The 17,355-nt window shown below is 49.7% G+C and overlaps 1 protein-coding gene and 1 long non-coding RNA gene across 2 annotated transcripts; one reads left to right on the forward strand and one right to left on the reverse strand.

Moving 5' to 3' along the window:
- Positions 1–8: 8 nt before the first annotated feature.
- On the forward strand, positions 9–16,603 carry BLM (BLM RecQ like helicase). The gene is made up of 24 exons (XM_058846776.1): positions 9–76; positions 176–207; positions 283–411; positions 443–1,450; positions 1,526–2,094; positions 3,487–3,667; positions 4,077–4,189; positions 4,513–4,657; positions 5,463–6,157; positions 6,854–7,030; positions 7,386–7,504; positions 8,148–8,261; positions 9,041–9,139; positions 9,227–9,375; positions 9,671–9,777; positions 10,527–10,687; positions 11,167–11,362; positions 12,069–12,259; positions 13,108–13,255; positions 13,592–13,791; positions 14,484–14,676; positions 14,811–14,933; positions 15,262–15,463; positions 16,270–16,603. The coding sequence occupies exons 4-24, from the start codon at positions 1,203–1,205 to the stop codon at positions 16,451–16,453; spliced, it is 4,314 nt and encodes a 1,437-aa protein (XP_058702759.1). The 5' UTR covers positions 9–76; positions 176–207; positions 283–411; positions 443–1,202; the 3' UTR covers positions 16,454–16,603.
- On the reverse strand, positions 38–277 carry LOC131583033 (uncharacterized). The gene is made up of 3 exons (XR_009278432.1): positions 199–277; positions 101–165; positions 38–67 (listed from the first exon to the last, which is right to left on the reverse strand). It is a non-coding gene; the product is annotated as an uncharacterized LOC131583033 (long non-coding RNA).
- Positions 16,604–17,355: the final 752 nt, after the last annotated feature.

Here is a 17,355-nt window from a genome sequence, read left to right on the forward strand (position 1 = left end):
TCCTGCTGCAGGGTGTCACCTGTGCAAGGTGTTCCTGCTGCAGGGTGTCACCTGTGCAAGGTGTTCCCTATTCAAGGTGTCACCTGCTGCAGGGTGTCACCTGTTCAGGGTGTCACCTGTTCAAGGTGTCACCTGTTGAAAGGTGTTCCCTGTTCAAGGTGTCACCTGTTCAGAGGTGTCACCTGGTCAAGGTGTTACCTGTGCAAGGTGTTCCCTGTTCAAGGTGTCACCTGCTGCAGGGTGTCACCTGTTCAAGGTGTCACCTGTTCAAGGTGTTCAGAGGTGTCACCTGCAGGCAGCTCGCACACCTCCTGCAGCAGCAGCACCTGAGCCTGCTGTGCAGCCAAACCCTGGCGTGCTGCCCTGCCCCTGCCAGGTTCCGTCCTCCAGGTGTCCCCAGGTGTGTCCCAGGTGTCCCCAGGTGTGTCCCAGCTGTCCCCAGCTGTCCCCAGCTGTCCCCAGGTGTCCCCAGCTGTCCCAGCTGTGCCTCCACCACCTGTCCTGTGACACCTGTGGGGCAGCAGGTGCCGATTCAGGGCACACACAGCTCTCCTCCTCCTTCGGGTGGCTTTTTGCAATCACCAGGTGTAAATTTTAGCGATTTTTAAATTTTCTTTGAAGGCAATTTCCCTTTCTTTAAAGGAAGAATGAGCGAGTGCCGTGATTTGTACACTTTTATCAATTTTCATGAAATGCCTGCTATTTTTTGTATTAAAAACCAGGGTATTTTAATGCACAGAGAAGAAACGGGTGATTTTTCTTTAACCCATCCAGACGCGAGAAGCTCGGTGCCGTTTGTGAGTGGGTGCCGGGGCAGTGAAGGCGGGCGTGTTATTTCTGAAATGTCTCACTGACGATACAGCCGGCTCGTTACCGGAGCGCTGTGCCGGGAATTCTGTGTGCCGGGAATTCTGTGTGCCGGGAATTCTGTGTGCCGGGAGTTCTCTGTGCCGGGAATTCTCTGTGCCGGGAATTCTCTGTGCCGGGAATTCTCTGTGCCGGGAATTCTCTGTGCCGGGAGTTCTCTGTGCCGGGAGTTCTCTGTGCCGGGAATTCTCTGTGCCGGGAGTTCTCTGTGCCGGGAATTCTCTGTGCCGGGAATTCTCTGTGCCGGGAGCTCTGAGCGGGGCTGCGGGACGGGCTTGAGGCGGGACCGGGCCCGGGCCCGGCCCTGCTTGAGGGCGGTGCCGCCATTTCCAGCAATGCGCCCATTTCCGCCGCCCGCCCCGTGCGTCACTTCCGCCGCGCCCCCTGCAGCCAATGGGAGCGCGGGGCCGGTTTTGGCGCGGAATGCGAAGCGCGGTGGGGGGGGCGGCGCGCAGGGCGCCCCCTGGCGGCGGGGCGGCCCCGCCATGGCGGCCGTGCCTCACAACAACCTCCGGGAGCAGCTGCAGCGGCATTCGGCCCGCGGGGCCCTGCGCGCCCCGGCACCGCCGCGGGACCGCCCGCCGTGAGTACCGGCCCCGGGCGGCGGGGAGGGGCGGCCGCGGCGGCCGGCAGCTGACGGGGGCTCGTCTCGTTGCAGGGGCTTCACCTTCAAGAAGGCGCCGCGGGGCCTCGGCGCCGCCTCGGTGCTGAGGGACAAGGATGTGAACACCTCCCTGGCCCTGCCCGCCGCGGCCCCGCCGGACAGAAAAGCGGCGGCACCGGGCTGCGTTCCGCCCCGCGGTCCCGGCCCTCAGCCGCTCCGAGCCCCCCCGGGCCCGGCCCAGCGCCCCGCCGCTCCCGCCGCTCCCGCCGCTCCCGCCGGGCCCGGTGCCGCTGCCGGCCCTGTTATCACCATCGAAGATGAGTGGGACGATATCGACGACTTCGACCTGTCGGGAATCGAGAAGAAGTTCTCTCGGCCTCCCATCGTGTCTCCCAAGGGGCTGCGAGCCCCCCGCAAGGAGCCCCCGAGGCCGAGCCCCCGGCCGGGCCCGCCCGGTTCTCCGGAGGCCGAGCCGGGGCCGTGCCCGCAGCGATCCGGGAGCCGCCGGGAGGAGCCGGGGCCGTGCCCGCAGCGATCCGGGAGCCGCCGGGAGGAGCCGGGCACCGGCAGCGGCGGCGCGGCCGCGGAGCTGGGCTGCGGAGTGCGGGACCGGGAACGCACCGGTAACGGGGGATGGGGATGGGGATGGGGATGGGGATGGGGATGGGGATGGGGATGGAGCTGGGGATGGGGATGGGGATCGGGATGGGGATGGGGTTAGGGTTAGGGTTGGCTGCTCAGGAATCTGAGGTGCTGGGTTGGGGTTAGGGGTAGGGATGGGGATGGGGATGGGGATGGGGTTGGGGTTGGGGTTGGGGGTAGGGTTGTCTGCTCAGAAATCACAGGGAGCTGCTGGGTTAGGGTTACGGGTAGGGTTAGGGTTGGGGTTAGGGTTAAGGGTAGGGTTAGGGTTAGGATTAGGGTTAGGGTTGGCTGCTCAGGAATCACAGGGAGCTGCTGACGAGCAGCCCTGATTTCATCTGGGGGCCTGGATTCCGTTCAGGAATCCGTTCCCTGGAAGCTGGGCTGCGTTCTGCTGCTGCAGGAGTAGCAGCTGCTCCTCTTCTGCAGGTATGAGACTTCTCACGTGGCATTCCAGAAATGATCAATAATCAATAGGGATATTACAGAGAGAAAAGCACTTAGAAAATTCATGCAGGAGAGACATAAAGTCATCTTAAACCTAAATGCAATATTAAACTAGACGAAGTGATCTCACCCCATTTATAACACAAGCATAACGCTGTAAAAGAACTCCAACCCTCAATTATGATCACAGAATTCCTGCCTGCCATTGCTTTGGCAGCTCTGTCCCTCAGAACTGCTCTGCTTTAGATTCCTTACCTGCTGTGTTTTGAAACTTTTGGGAAATTAACATGTTTATGCAAGTGAGTAACATCAGAGTGTTCTGGGGTGCTGCCCTTACACTGCATGGTGAAAAGATTTGTGAACTGTATTTCTGTTCTTAATATTTTGTTGTCTTTTCTCTGTGAAATTAATTTTAATAAATTAATGATAGTTAATTTAATAAATGATAGTTAATTTAATATTAATAAGTTAATAAATTAATTTCTTTGTAGGATTTGTCTTTTAAGACACAATACATGTACATTTACCTTCCAATTCCAGTACAGGGACTGTGCCAGCTGATGAGTCTGCACTCTTTTTAACTTAGGATTTAAAATAATAGGAGCTTTTTGTAGAAATAGGTTTTTATATAGATACTCTTTATGGAAAGCTATTGCAGGAAAATAGATCTCTTCAGTGTTTCACTTCTGCCAGGGACGGTGACTGTAGGTTTAGCTGTATCACTTTTCCATTTAGATGAGGGTTTGTGGGGATTTGTCTGTCTATTTTTAACAAGGGGAGAAAGGGGAACAGTAAGTTTTATTCTTTAAAAGTCAGAAGCTGTGTCAAACGAGTGTTTTGGAATCTGGCTGCTAATTTTCCCCCTGTGTTTGTGGCAGGCTGAGTGTGCAGTGTTCCCCAGCAATATCAATGCCCTTCTCTTGCAGCTGTTGGTGCTGAAGGGGGTCAGGGCCAGGAGCAAGAGGGGCCTGGCAGCAGCCCCCCAGAGCTGGATGAGGCCACCTGGCCATTGGCAGGTGCTGAGCTCGAGGAGGATGACCTGGACATCATCCCTCCCTCCCCTGAGGAGGAGCTGCCTCCCTTCTCCCCCTCTGTGCAGAGTGCCAGGTAATCAGAGTTCACTGCTGGAACTGTCTGTCTGCTGCCTGCTTAGAAAAGTACCAAAACCAGCCCAAAACTCCTGCTTGTGAGAGAGGTACAGGCTCAGCTTGTGTCTCTTTGCTGCTTGGCAGCTGCACTGAATGCTTTATCAAATACTGATTGTATGGCTGATGTTTTGGGTGGCTTTCACTTCAGAAAAAAAGCAGAGTTAGTTTTGTAGTGGGATGGGAGAAAATTACTGGGGCAAGGTTCCCCAGGTTGGTGCACAGGATGAGTGACTGCTCAGCTCTTGGGTTCCACCCGGGCCTTCAGGAATTTATCTCTTCCACACACCTTAAATCCTGTTTCTGTTCTGTGGAAATGCCTCAGTTTGCAGATATCTGTATTTTAATGGCCTTTCCTTTTGGTGTTACAGTATTTTCAGAGACTCCCCCACTGGTGGAAGATGCACAGCTGGCAGCTCCGAGGCCGGGCAGGAGAAGGTTCCCACAACACATCCTGGAGGAGATCCCAGTGCAGGGGATTCAGGTACACAAAATGCTTTGGAATTTCATACCTCTGATTTTGGGGATAGTTTGCAACTATTGATTATCCTGTGTAATCCAAGAACATTAACTAACAGATGGAGAATTACATCTGTAGATGGAGAGTTGACATAAATAGTTGGATTATAGACAGATAATGAAAGACAAGGGCAAAAATATGTAGATTGATTGAGTTTCTGCACACAGAAACAGATTCTTTATGCAAATGGAATAAAAATATATTTGCAGTCAATTGTTTAGACTGATTGACTGCAGTGTGCTGTCCTCTGGGAGAGTGCTGTTCTCTTGACACCTGTTGTGCTGCAGTGCCCGTGCCAGGCGAGGCCGTGCCCGTGGCGCCGCAGCTGTACCGAGTGATGGAGGCCATCTGTGAGCTGGTGGATGCCATCCCCCTGCAGGAGCTGCAGGCCCTGGGCTGTGCCAGAGCCCTGCTGCAGCACAGGGACCTCAGGTAGGCTGGAGCAGCTCTGTCTGGAGCCGGGAGCTGCCTGCAGGTGTCCCCAGCACACTGGAGAAGCAGGCAGGAGGGGCTTTAAGAAGCTGGAAATACTGGCTGAGGGAGGGAACAGAAGAGCCCAGACTGCTGCGAGTGTTCACAGCCCCTGAGTGCTGCTGGGGGGAGGATCAGTGCCACAGGCATTCATTCCCCTCTCGCTCACTGCAGGGGTGGTGATTTCTCCTAACATCCCTGAACTCGTCATCTTCCAGTGGAATTATTGCTGCCACAACCTGTTGCTTTGTCTGATGGTGCAGTGCATGGACAAAGTACTGGGATTTGGGATTTTGGTGAGATTTTTCCTGGACTGGGACTATGAGCTTCTGTAAATGTTCTTGCTACAACGACTTATTTTATTTCTCATTGCTGTAGTCAGACATAGTCTTTAGAAAGTACCTAAAAAAACATGATTTGGTTCAGGCATGCTTTTGACTTCAGGTTTTGACTCTAAGGATTTATTTTTTGTATTCTACCTTGCCTGGATCTGTTCCTTGCTTTTAGGAATTATTTATTTTACGTCTGTAGAGGTGATGTTACAGTTTTGTCATTAGTTCCTTCTGGTGGTATTCTCTTTTCCCTGGATTTGTTTGAAATCATTTTCAAACATGGTGACTCAGAACACCATGGAACCACCATATGTTAATATGTTTAATAGCAGTGAGGCAAAACTGTTCAATGAATGTTGTAGAACCTGGTAAATCATTGCTTGAGACTAAATACATTTTTTTTTCCTTCTTTCTTCCCTTGTCATCTCTTTCAGGAGGAAATTGCTGGCTAATTCTGTCAGTTTGAAGCAAAATGGCATAAAGACCCCTTTTGCTAGAAGCTGGAAGTCTCCCATGGAGCAGAGCCCTCGTGTGTGTCCTGGTGCAGGTCCAGGTTCTGGTCCAAACTGGAGCTTCAGTTCTGACAGAAACTCCCCCAAACCCACAAACCTCCCATCGGTGCTTTCTGTTCATTCCAGCAACTCTTCTGCCAAAACAAATGAAACCTTGGACACCTCTTGTGCTTCAGAGCAGAGTGCTGAGGGTGTGCCGTGCCCCAGGGGAAGTGGCTGGGGGGGATCCTCCCTCAGGCTCAGCCTCCAGTCCTGTGACAGCAGCTGGGACAAAAGTCCAGGAACGGGGAATGGGAGCCGGCCCCTGAGCAGCACAGCCCTGAGGGCTCCAAGCACAGCTGCCTCTGCCAGTCCTGCAGGGAGCAGCTTGGCTAAAGATGATCTGCACTTGGACCTGGATCACTTTGACATCGATGACTTCGATGAGGACTGGGAGAGCTCGGTGGCCGTGCCAGCCCCGCAGGCTCTGTCCCCAGCGTGGTGCCAGCCTGCCCGGGAGGGGCCACCTGCCACATCCCTCTTGTCCAAGATTATGTCCAGAGCCAAAGGGACGGCTGTGGGATCCAGTCCTGCTGCTCCAAAGCCAGGCCTCCTGATGGCAACAAAGAGCCATCCAGGTGAATTATACTCCTGAGGATTATTGGGGTTTTCCATTTTTAAATTCTTATTTATTGCTTTTTAAATCTAAGACCAAGTAAGTACTACAGCTCACATTAATGCCTTTTGTTTCTGTGGAAGTTTCTTTTGATTCCTTTCCTACAAAGTCATCTTGGGGTTTTTTTCCTCCAAATGATGCCAAACTTGAATATTCCCTTCCTGTGCAGGTTTCAGGCTGCTGGAAGATGAAGCTGCCAAAATTGGGAATGAGGGTGTTTCTGTGTTTTAGTTAAATGATTCTGCAGTTTTTGATTCAAAGCTGTACAATGGTTTTTGCTGCATAATGTTCCAAAATGGGTTTGTGGAAGCAAACCCAGTCCCCCTGGGGCCCAGGGTTGCTCAGTGTAATTTCAGGGTAATGTAGGGACAGGCTGGCAATAGGGGAGGTGAAAATCAGAGTCACAGAATGGTTTGGGGTGGAAGGGACCTTCGAGCCCCTCCAGTGCCACCCCAGCCATGGCAGGGACACCTTTCCCTGTCCCAGTCTGCTCCAAACCCCAGTGTCCAGCCTGGCCTTGGGCACTGCCAGGGATCCAGGGACAGCCCCAGCTGCTCTGGGCACCTGTGCCAGGGCTGCCCACCCTCCCAGGGGGTACAGAACTCCTTCTGTAAGGTGATATCATAACTTATTCTAATTACTTTCTTTTGTCTCCCAGATCCAGTGGTTCATGACCCCGCACTGGAGCGTTTCAGGGGTATGAAATTTCCCCATTCTGCAGAAATGATGAATATATTCCACAAGAAGTTTGGACTGCACTGTTTCCGGACAAACCAGCTGGAGGCCATCAATGCTGCTCTGCTGGGGGAGGATTGTTTCATCCTCATGCCCACAGGTACGTGCCCCCACAGCACAGGGTACAGACCTGCAGCTCCTTCTGCAAGCTTTGGGATAAGGTTTGCTCTTCCCCCGTGCCTCTGTGCTGCTGGAATTCTGTGACTGCAGGATTTCAGGAATATTGTTGCACTGGGATATTTTGAGTGAGGGGATGGAATTTCTGCATCCTTAGTAATTCACACAAGTAACTCTTCCTTATCCTACAGGTGTCACTTTGTGGCAGGCATCGGTAGAAATATATTGTTTCCAAAACTGCTATAAAATGGGAAATAAGAAATAAATCTCCGTCCCTTTCCTCTTAATATCCAACACTTGCTTTGTTATTGGATATTGATGTTGTTCCCTCCCCACAGGAGGTGGGAAGAGCTTGTGCTACCAGTTACCAGCCTGTGTGTCTGCCGGGGTCACTATCGTTATTTCTCCGCTGCGGTCGCTGATCATCGATCAGGTTCAGAAGCTGAAGACTTTAGATGTAAGTTCCAGCAGTTTTATTGAGTGAAACTGCAGATAACTGGATTAGAAATCTGAAATTTTACAGCAAATCTTGTGTCTCCCAAATATAAGCTGCATAAATTGATTAGATGGACACTGTGAATGGCACAGGAAGTTGCCTGGGAAGATCTAAATTGGATGAACTCGAATATCTTGGCAGTGTGACCGCTGGATTTATTGCTGCTCCTTGTGGTGGGTTAGAGCTGGGTTTTTCAGAGCAGGTGCTGGTTCTGAGATCCAGAGAATTGAAATCACTCACCTACACAGGAGCAGCCTGACTGCAGCAGGAATGAGCCCTCGGAGTTCCTGAGCGAGGGGGCTTCTGGAGGTGCTGAACATCTTTGGAAACATGATAGAGCAGAAATGAGGGTGCAGGAGCTCACAGGATCCTGGAATGCTTTGGGTTGGAAGGGATCCTAAAGTTCATCTTGTTTCACCCCTCAGCACAGGCAGGGACAGCTTCCCCTAGTGCAGGGTGCTCAGATGTGTGTACCCAAACGTGTGTTCCCAACGCTGACTGCTTAGGAACTGATCTGTGATGAGAAGCTACATTTGGAGGTTCTCCTGTTTTGCATGTAATAAAACTCAGTATATATATATTTAATTTTCTTTTTTTAATATAGATTGCTGCAACGTACCTGACTGGTGACAGAACAGATGCTGATGCCTCAAAAATCTACATGCAGTTGTCAAAGAAAGACCCTGTCATAAAGCTGCTGTATGTCACCCCTGAGAAGGTCTGTGCTTCATCTTCAGCCGTGACACCATCGGGGCCAACAGGGGGGCATTGCTGTGAGGTGCTAAAAAACTGCATAATAAATACATTATTATATAAATAAATATAAATAATAAAGAGTTATTTTCCTTCTGGGGAAAAATGCTAGGTTTTAGATAACTCATTAACAATCTATATGGATGCAACTAATTTCAATCAGTAATTAGCCAAGAATAAGAACTGAATATGTCTGTAAATTGTAAATTCCTAAAACAAGCTCCCATGCCCACCTCTTTCAATCTGGCTTGATTTAGTAGCTCCTAAATCCAGACTGCTCTGAGTAGAGTGATACAGGGAAAACACAGCATTTGTCAGGGTGATAGGGGATTGTCAGAGTTTGCCTTGGGCTGCATTATATGCTGCCTTAAAAATATATTATTGCACAAGAGCTTTGTAAGAGGGGGCTGGTTGGTGTGCTGATTGTGTTTCTCTCTTCAGCATTATTTTTCCCTGTGTTTCCTGACACCAGTCATTTAAATTTACTGGAATTTCCTCGGAATGAGGGGCTTTGGGATAGGCAATGGCAGAGCCTGGTGGGAATCCCACACCAGCTGCTTGGTTAGAACGTGGCTGAGTGGCATCATCTCTGTGCCTTGAGGAGTCACTTGCTGAGTGCAGGGTGGTTCTGCAGCGTAGGACAGCTGTTGCTGTAGGCTCAGAAAGAGCTTTATCCAAGAGGCAAAAGCTGACACTTTTAGCCCAGGTGTTTTGCTGTCCATTGCCACGGGTGTTGTGTCCCAGGTGTGTGCCAGCAGCCGCCTGATGTCCGCCCTGGAGAACCTCTACGACAGGAAGCTCTTGGCGCGTTTTGTCATTGACGAGGCCCACTGTGTCAGCCAGGTAAAACCTCTGCTTGTTTTTAGGAGTGCCAAAAGGCTCAGCTGGAGCATTTCACTCCGTTGCACTTAAATTTTGTTTCCCAACCAGTGGGGCCATGACTTCAGACAAGACTACAAGCGGCTGAACATGCTCCGCAGGAAGTTCCACGCCGTGCCCATGATGGCCCTCACGGCCACGGCCAACCCTCGCGTGCAGAAGGACATCCTGAACCAGCTGGAGATGCTGAAACCACAAGTGTGAGTTGCTCAGCAGGTTTCTGACACCGTTTGCTTGTGCCACAGAGATTTTGAGTGGAAGATTTTTAGTGAAGTAAAAAAAGCATCACAGGCCCATCTGAAATCCTTGTGTATCTGTATCTGATGAAATTAAATTAAATTAAATACATGCATGAAATTTAATAGGAGGTAGATAAAAAATGCTAACATAAGAAATAAAAAAAACTTGCCAAGCCCTTCCTTGCATGATGTAGGAAGCTGTTTAACACAACTATACCCATGAGGCTGACGAGCACCATGAACTGTCACATTTCAGGTTTACAATGAGCTTCAACAGGCATAACTTGAAATATGATGTGCTGCCCAAGAAGCCAAAGAAGGTGGCGATGGATTGCTTGGAGTGGATTAAAAAATATCACCCCCGTGAGTACTGAGCAGCATGGTGCCCACAGGCCTTTTCATGAACCAGCTCTCAAGGCAGTAAAAGCTTCTATAATGCTGTAATAATTATATATTTACCAGAAAAACGAGATGGAGGTAAAGTGATGTTATTGAAAATGGGAATCAGATTTATGTGCATTCTAAAGTTGAGAAGTTAAGATGGAAAAGTAAATTATGGTGATGCTCTTGAATAACCTTTCTGGAGCCTGCCAGAACTTTCAGGATCATGTCTGCAGAGCTTAAAGGTCACTCAATATCTTAATTGTTTAATTGTGTTGGTCTTCTTATCTGTAGTTCCCCTTGAATCTATCTTCAGAGATTTCCATCTTCCTAGGCTCACTTTGGAGTCCTGCAGCTCCTGCTGCTGGAGCTGGATTACACCAAGCTCCCTCAGAGCTTCTCCCATGTTGTACCCTCAGAGAGCATTTGCTGAACTGCTCTAACTCTTGAATTATATAGCTTTTGTTCATGTATTCTAAATCCTGAGATTGCACAGCACTGATGAGGAAATAATTTCTTTATTCCACCTCACCAAAAGCCCAAAAAGACTACGTAGGAAAAACTGTCAAGACTATCTGATATTAATAAAATAAGTTCTATAGTGAAGCAGTTATATCTTTACTCTTATCTTTATTGCAATGGAGAGAGGTCGGTATCTGCTTGGCAGGTTGAGCAGGGAAAGGAAATCAAACTGTATTGTAGCTGAAATTTCTTCTGCCATCTATTTGCAGATGACTCTGGGATAATCTATTGCCTTTCCCGGCACGAGTGTGACACCACAGCAGCCATCCTGCAGAAGGAGGGGCTGGCTGCCCTGGCCTACCACGCTGGCCTCACCGATTCCAGCAGGGATCTTGTGCAGCAGAAGTGGGTTAATCAGGAGGGATGCCAGGTGAAGGAAAATGGGAAGGAAAAGGGAAGGAAGTCTGGGCACTTCCATCCCTCTTGGCCTGGGAAATAATAGGGAAGTTGTGCAGTGTTATCAGCAGATGTCTGCAGTATTAAATAACTGATCCCAAGAGATCTGCTGGGGCACAGCAGCCACCTTTCACTGGGAATTCTGTGAATAAAAGGTTGTAGCACTGTTCCAAGGTGTGCTACCCCAGCAGGGAGGACCTGAGCAGTGCAGAGCTTCAGAAACAGCTCCTGGCACGCTGCTGTGGTGCACAGACCGGGATTTGGGGATTTTCCTGTGTCTGGACCTTCAGAAACAGCTCCTGGCACGCTGCTGTGGTGCACAGACCGGGATCTGGGGATTTTCCTGTGTCTGGAGCAGCCCCTCTGACAGGAGATGGGGTTGTTGCTGTTTTGTGCTTGTTCTGCACAGTTCCAACTGAAATTGTGGGTGCTAAGTGATAATCTCCTTCCCAGGTGATATGTGCAACAATTGCCTTCGGAATGGGCATTGACAAACCCGACGTGCGCTACGTTATCCACGCATCCCTTCCCAAATCCATTGAGGGTTACTACCAGGAGTCTGGCAGGGCTGGGAGGGATGGAGAGATGTCCCACTGCCTGCTCTTCTACAGCTACAGTGATGTGACCAGGCTGAGAAGGCTCATCCTGAGTGAGTTCTGCTCTGGGAACTTGGTGATGACATTACAGCGGTCACATTCTTGCTGGTCTCATTTAGCCTGTGCCATTTCTCTTTTACAAGTGCCACGGATAGTTCAGTGTTGCAGGGAGGGGAGAACTGGGAATCCTTACCTGGATGGTTTTCATTCAGGTGGCAGCAGCAGGACTTCTGTCGCTTGTACTTAATTTTAGTCAAAACCACTTTGCTTCACAGAATCATGGAATTGTTAAGTTTGGACAAACGTTTAAGATCATCAAATCCAGCTGTCAGACCAGCTCCACCCCCCTGTTCACCACTAAAACAGGTCCTCAAGTGCCATACCCACGTATTTTTTGATCACTTCCAAGGACAGTGACTCCATTCAGGGCATCCTGTGCCAGGGCTTTTCTACCCTTTCTGTGAAGAAACTTATTGATATCTAAATCCACACCTCTTCTGACACAGCTCGAGGCCCCTTCCTCTCATCCTGTCACCCTTCTCTTGCCTTTTGTCATTCTAGGCTTATTTCCCTTCTCCAATTCCCTAAAACTTCAGAGATAAAATATGTCCTACACCAGTTCTGTACTAAGCCACTCATCTTTTCTTAAGCAAAGCCGATGTTGCGGGTTTTTTAAGCAAAGCCAATTTTTTTCCCAGTCCACGAAAACGCAGAGGAGGTGCAGCTCTAACAAACACCATGGAATTTGCTCTGTTTCAGTGGAGAAGGATGGGAACAGCCACACGAGGCAGACCCACTTCAACAACCTGTACAGCATGGTGCACTACTGTGAGAACGTGGTCGAGTGCCGCCGTGTCCAGCTGCTCGCCTACTTTGGGGAAACCAACTTCAACCCCACCTTCTGCAAAGATCACCCAGAAGTGATTTGTGACAACTGCAGTAGAAAGAAGGTAAACCCCACAGGTTTTATTTGTAATGGTGTTACACTGAATTTGTATTTAGCAAAAAGTGGTTACATGACCTTTGGGAAGGCAAATGGAGAAAAGGAATAAAAGTTCTGTATTTTTATGATGCTTCCAGGTATTTTCAGGGTTTAACCATGGACTTGTGATGCTCCTGTTCCTGTCAGAGGTATAAAGATGTTCCTTGTAGGTGGCAGGAACTTAGGTCAGATCCACTGTTTGACTCTGGGGAAATCCCTTCAGCTCCTGTCCTGGTGTTGCCAGGGCAGCGTCAGGGCCACATGAGGTGTGCACTGTGGAAGGTGGTCCAAACATTTCGGGTTATGCAAACTTAGTGGCAGGAGCCAGGAGCAGAGGGGAAGGCAGCTGTGGAGGCTGACAGGGAAGGGATCCTGGTCAGTTTTTTACCTGTGGATATTGTTTCTCAGCTCTGTGTTTGAAGCATTCCCTTATATAGCTATGATTGGAACCAAGTTTGACCAGGATAATTCATATTCAGTCTCATTTGAAAGCCTTTTGGAAGTGTAAGTTCTTAGAGAGCAGCAGGATAATTACAAGAATGCTTTCCAAATTGTTTACCTTGATTCCCATTATTTACCCAGCAATCTTGTGCCTCTCTCTGCACAGATAACCCCAGGGAGATGATGTACAGTCAGTTGGACTGGTTCTGTATTATCACATCCAGAATCCCTGTAGGTTACTAACTAGGAAACCACGGTTTCTTTGTTTGGAACAAACTCAATTCACAGCTGAGAACAGCTCAGTAATGAAAACTGAGGTAGTCAGTAACAACTTGAACACGTAATGGCATGTCCTAACCAGGTGTGGTTTAACAGGATTATAAATCAAGGAATGTGACCGAGGATGTGAAGAGCATCGTGCGCTTTGTACGCGAGCACTGCAGGCAAGCGGGGCAGGTGAACGGCAGGAGGAATCCAGGCTCTGGCAGGTACACCCTCAACATGATGGTGGACATTTTCTTAGGTGAGTTCTGTTCTCCCAGAGACTCCTGAATAACCTGCTGCACAATTCCCTGACCAGGAATCAAGAGGGTTGTGCAATGCCAGCAGGCGTTGAAAAAAACATGTATTTTGCAAAGTTAATCTTACCCAAGAATCTCTTGGTGGTAAGTGATCCAAAAGAAATGAAACTGAAGATTTAATCCATTTCAGGTTGCTATAGTGATAATATTGGTTTTCCAGTGTTTAAAGGCATTTTTGAATGTGAATAGAGTGCCTTGGGAATCTCCCACAGATCTGTAAATGGATGTGTACATGGGATTTGTGAGCACGGGCTCATCCTATGCTTTGTGTTGCACAGGTTCAACGAGTGCCAAGATTCAGTCTGGAATATTTGGGAAGGGAGCTGCCTATTCCAGGCACAATGCTGAAAGACTGTTTAGAAAACTGGTCCTGGACAAGATCCTGGATGAGGATTTGTACATCACAGCCAATGACCAGGCAGTGGCATATGTCATTCTGGGAGAGAGAGCTCAGGCCGTGCTGGATGGGTCACTCCAGGTGTGGAATTCTTTGCTTTCTTGAAGGCATTGTTTTAAGGAAGGTGCTGCAGTTTTCCTTCAGCATATCCCCTCGGGTAGCTTAAACACAGTTTGCCTCCAGCCAAACTAATGTCTGCTAGGTGCAAGGAACAGAATCCAACACCTGTGATTCCACGCCCAGTATTCCAGTAACAATGCTGTGGGGCAAAAAGTGAGTTTGAGAGGCTTGGAGAGGTTTAAATCTTCTTCCCCACCCATCTGATTCTTGCTGGACAGTGAAGGAAAGTTCTGACCCCCACAGAAAGATAGCTAAGAAGAGAAAGAAGAAAGGCCAACACTCTCTTCTTTGTTTTCTACTCTATTTTTTCCTAGTCATTGGTAGGATCTGGTGGAATAGGCACTCCATGAAAGGTCCAGGTTTCTTGGGACAATTCTCCTCTGCATTAGTGCTGTGTTCGGAGCAGGACAGAGCTTTCAGCATTGCCCCAGTGACCTCTGCTGGGAACTGGCTCTTGGGAGGTTTTCCTTCTCTCAAAACTCTGCCAGCTCTTTGAGAAGAAGCCTGGGTGTGGTTGAGTAGCCGGTAAAAAATTATTTTAGAAATGAGTACTGGGTAAACATAATTTTTTGGTCCATCAAAGGATACTCTGTGTTTCCTGTGTTATCAGTCAGTGTGATATGGCGGGAGTTATGGATGGCTCGTTTTAACAGGTGGAGTTCCACGAGACAGAGAGTGCCAGTGCCATCAGAAGGCAAAGGGCTTCCATGGGAAAGATGTCCCAGCGGGAAGAGGTTGTTAAGCAGTGCCTCAGTGAACTTACAGACACCTGCAAAACCCTGGGCAAAGTCTTTGATGTGCATTACTTCAATATTTTCAGTACTTCCACCCTAAAGAAAATAGCGGGTAAGATCAGGTTTCTCAGAAGTCCTTTGGGGCTTCTGCATAGAGGGGCATGGAAAGGAATTAATTTCCTTCAGGATATCTTTATGAAAAGTTATTTGTTTGACATGTCTGAGGGGTACTTTGTTGTGTTGCAGAAACCTTGTCCTCAGACATGGAGGTGTTGCTGCAGATCGATGGTGTCACAGAAGACAAACTGGAGAAATACGGTGCAGAAATAATTAAAGTGATGGAGAAGTACTCAGAATACTCCATCCAAGGTGTGCTTTGTACCTCACCTGTACTTCCTGTTCAGTGCCTTTCTTTCCTCCTCCAGCAGATGTTTGATTCAAAAGTTACCACGATTTAATCACAAATCACTAATTCTTACAGTCCAATAATTCCAAAAGGGAGCGGTCACTCTCCGAACACCCCAAAGCTTTTTTACCTTCCCTAATTCAGGGTATCTGTGACAGAGTGGGGATGGGGCAGTGCACAGGAGGTGAGGAACAGCCAGGACAGATGTTTTGGTGCCACCAGTGTGTTCTGGTGATGACTGGCCTGGGTGATACCCTGACTGAGGTGGTTTCTCTCCCTGCCTGTGGGTAGAAGACGCTGCCTGCCCGGGTGCGGACACGGGGAGCGCTGGCTCGCTGGGGAGCGATGGAGAAGCAGAGGATGCAGCTACAACCTCCGGCTATTTCGGCAATAACACAAACCAGAGGAGGAAAAGGAAGCGGCTGCCCAACTCCAGGGACTCCAAGAGGAAAAAGACGAGTGGTGGTGGCAGCCAGCAGTTCCACCCCAGAGGGTACGTGCCTGGGTCACTTGTCACTGCCTAGTGATGATCCCAGAATCCATTACCCCACTGCAGTTCCTTGGGTATGGGCTTAAATAACGGTGTTAAAATGACCCAGTGCCTGGGCAGAACTGCTCTGCCGTGCTTTTCTGCGAGTTTGGTTTACAAAGCTGGTGAGGAAGGATATTTAATGGTTGTCCTCACATTTGACTGCCACAGGCTAAGCAGGGAACACGACATTCCAGTGTTCTGCCAAAGCCAGCATTAGCAGGCTGACCAGGTTCCTTGCTTGAAATCAGAAAGAGGTCTTAAAACTTTGAACGTTTGATGGAATATTTGAACTTCAGCCTCTTGTTAATTCAGATTCTGATTGTATCATGCAAGGCAACACCTGCATCTGCTGTTGGTTGGTCTTGAGCTTCTAGGGCAGATCTGCCCCTTCCCAAGGATTTTCCCCTTCCCTGCCCCATTTTTCATCATTCTGCTCCCTGTTGTTTGTAGCAAATGGTTTTCCCAGCCCAGCAGGTTTTGTCTCACCCTTGGCCCTTCCCATCTACTGGAATGTCTGTCATTAGCTGCTGCAGCCTCTGCGGTCTCACTTGCTGTTGCTGCTCACCCTTGGGTACATCCCAGAGCAACAGCTGGACTGTTTGCATTTCAGAGGTCGTTTTGCAGCCATGTCCATTAAAAAAAAAAAATTCTACAGAATGAGTGTGTAGTCTAGAAAGTGCAGCAGTGGTGCCTGTGTGAGCGGGGGCTGGTGCAGGGACCAGGGCAGGTGGCACAGGTGTCTCACACCTTCTCTCTGGTTTTTGCAGTGGCTACAGCAGGTACAGAAGGACCAAGAAGCTGCCAGGCTCGAAGGCTCCAGCCTCCTCTGGTGCCAGCTCCGTGTCCTACAGCGTTGGTGGCTCACAGGGGGCTGCTGGGAAGCTGGCCATGATGGCACTGCCCAAACCCAAATCCAGGAGCTTCCTTCAGCCTTCGTATTCCGTATTTTAAGTGGGAAATGCAATTACTGGACGAATTTCCCCAAGATGGAATCACTGTTTATTAAATTTTTTGTTTCATTTGCTGCTGCTGAACCTTCTGGGACTTGTGTATTTGTAGAGTACAAAAGCTCACATTAAATAAATATTTTTTAACTTGTCAGTTTATTTGGGCCTTTCTACTTGTGAGTGGTTCTAAAAACTCTCCCCTGTTGGTGTCACTCCTCCCTGTGATGCTGCTTTAGAGCCCCCTCAGGGACACGATCAGGACCACAAATGCTGCATGTTCCCAAAGCTGTGGCTGCCTCTGTCCTCGCTCGCTCCTGCCTCAGTGCTCCAGAAAAGGACACTGCTGCTCTGGAAAGGATGGGTTGGGGGAGGAAGAAAGGTAATGAATGTTTTTAACTTTCCCATTTGATTCCCCACATCCTGGAACTGGGAGTGCCCAACCCTGCCCTGGCTGAGCTTTTTTTTCCAATTCCTGTTTTTTTCTTTCTAAACTGTGAGCTTGTCAGTGCTGAGGCACAGGGCAGCTGCCCTCGGCCGTGCCCGCAGGGCTGTGCCCGGAGCAGCGGGACCGGCCCTTCCCCTGCTTGCCGAGGGAGGATTTCATCCGCTGCTCCGGGGCAAGGAGTCCGCACGGCTGGGGCTTGCGAGGGACCTTGAAAATGATCCCATCCCAACCCCTGCCATGGCAGGGACACCTTCCACCATCCCAGGCAGCTCCAAGCCCCGTCCGGCCTGCCCTTGGCGCTTCCAGGGATCCAGGGACAGCCCCAGCTGCTCTGGGCACCTGTGCCAGGGCCTGGCCGCCTCAAGGAGGAATTTCGCACCCCGCAGCTCTCCGGGCGCTGCGGCAGCGGGAGCCGGGGCGCGGAGGGCGCTGGGGGAGCTGAAGGCGCTGAGGGCGCTGAA

The sequence above is a fragment of the Poecile atricapillus genome, chromosome 11 (genome assembly GCF_030490865.1).
Source record: "Poecile atricapillus isolate bPoeAtr1 chromosome 11, bPoeAtr1.hap1, whole genome shotgun sequence".
In the NCBI taxonomy this organism is placed as follows: Eukaryota; Metazoa; Chordata; class Aves; order Passeriformes; family Paridae; genus Poecile; species Poecile atricapillus.

Coding starts and splice junctions, on each gene's coding strand:
- BLM (XM_058846776.1), top strand. CDS start 1,203: ATGCGCCCATTTCCGCCGCCCGCCCCGTGCGTCACTTCCGCCGCGCCC. Junction 1,451..1,525: donor CCGCCGCGGGACCGCCCGCC/GTGAGTACCGGC, acceptor GTCTCGTTGCAG/GGGCTTCACCTTCAAGAAGG. Junction 14,677..14,810: donor CACCCTAAAGAAAATAGCGG/GTAAGATCAGGT, acceptor GTTGTGTTGCAG/AAACCTTGTCCTCAGACATG.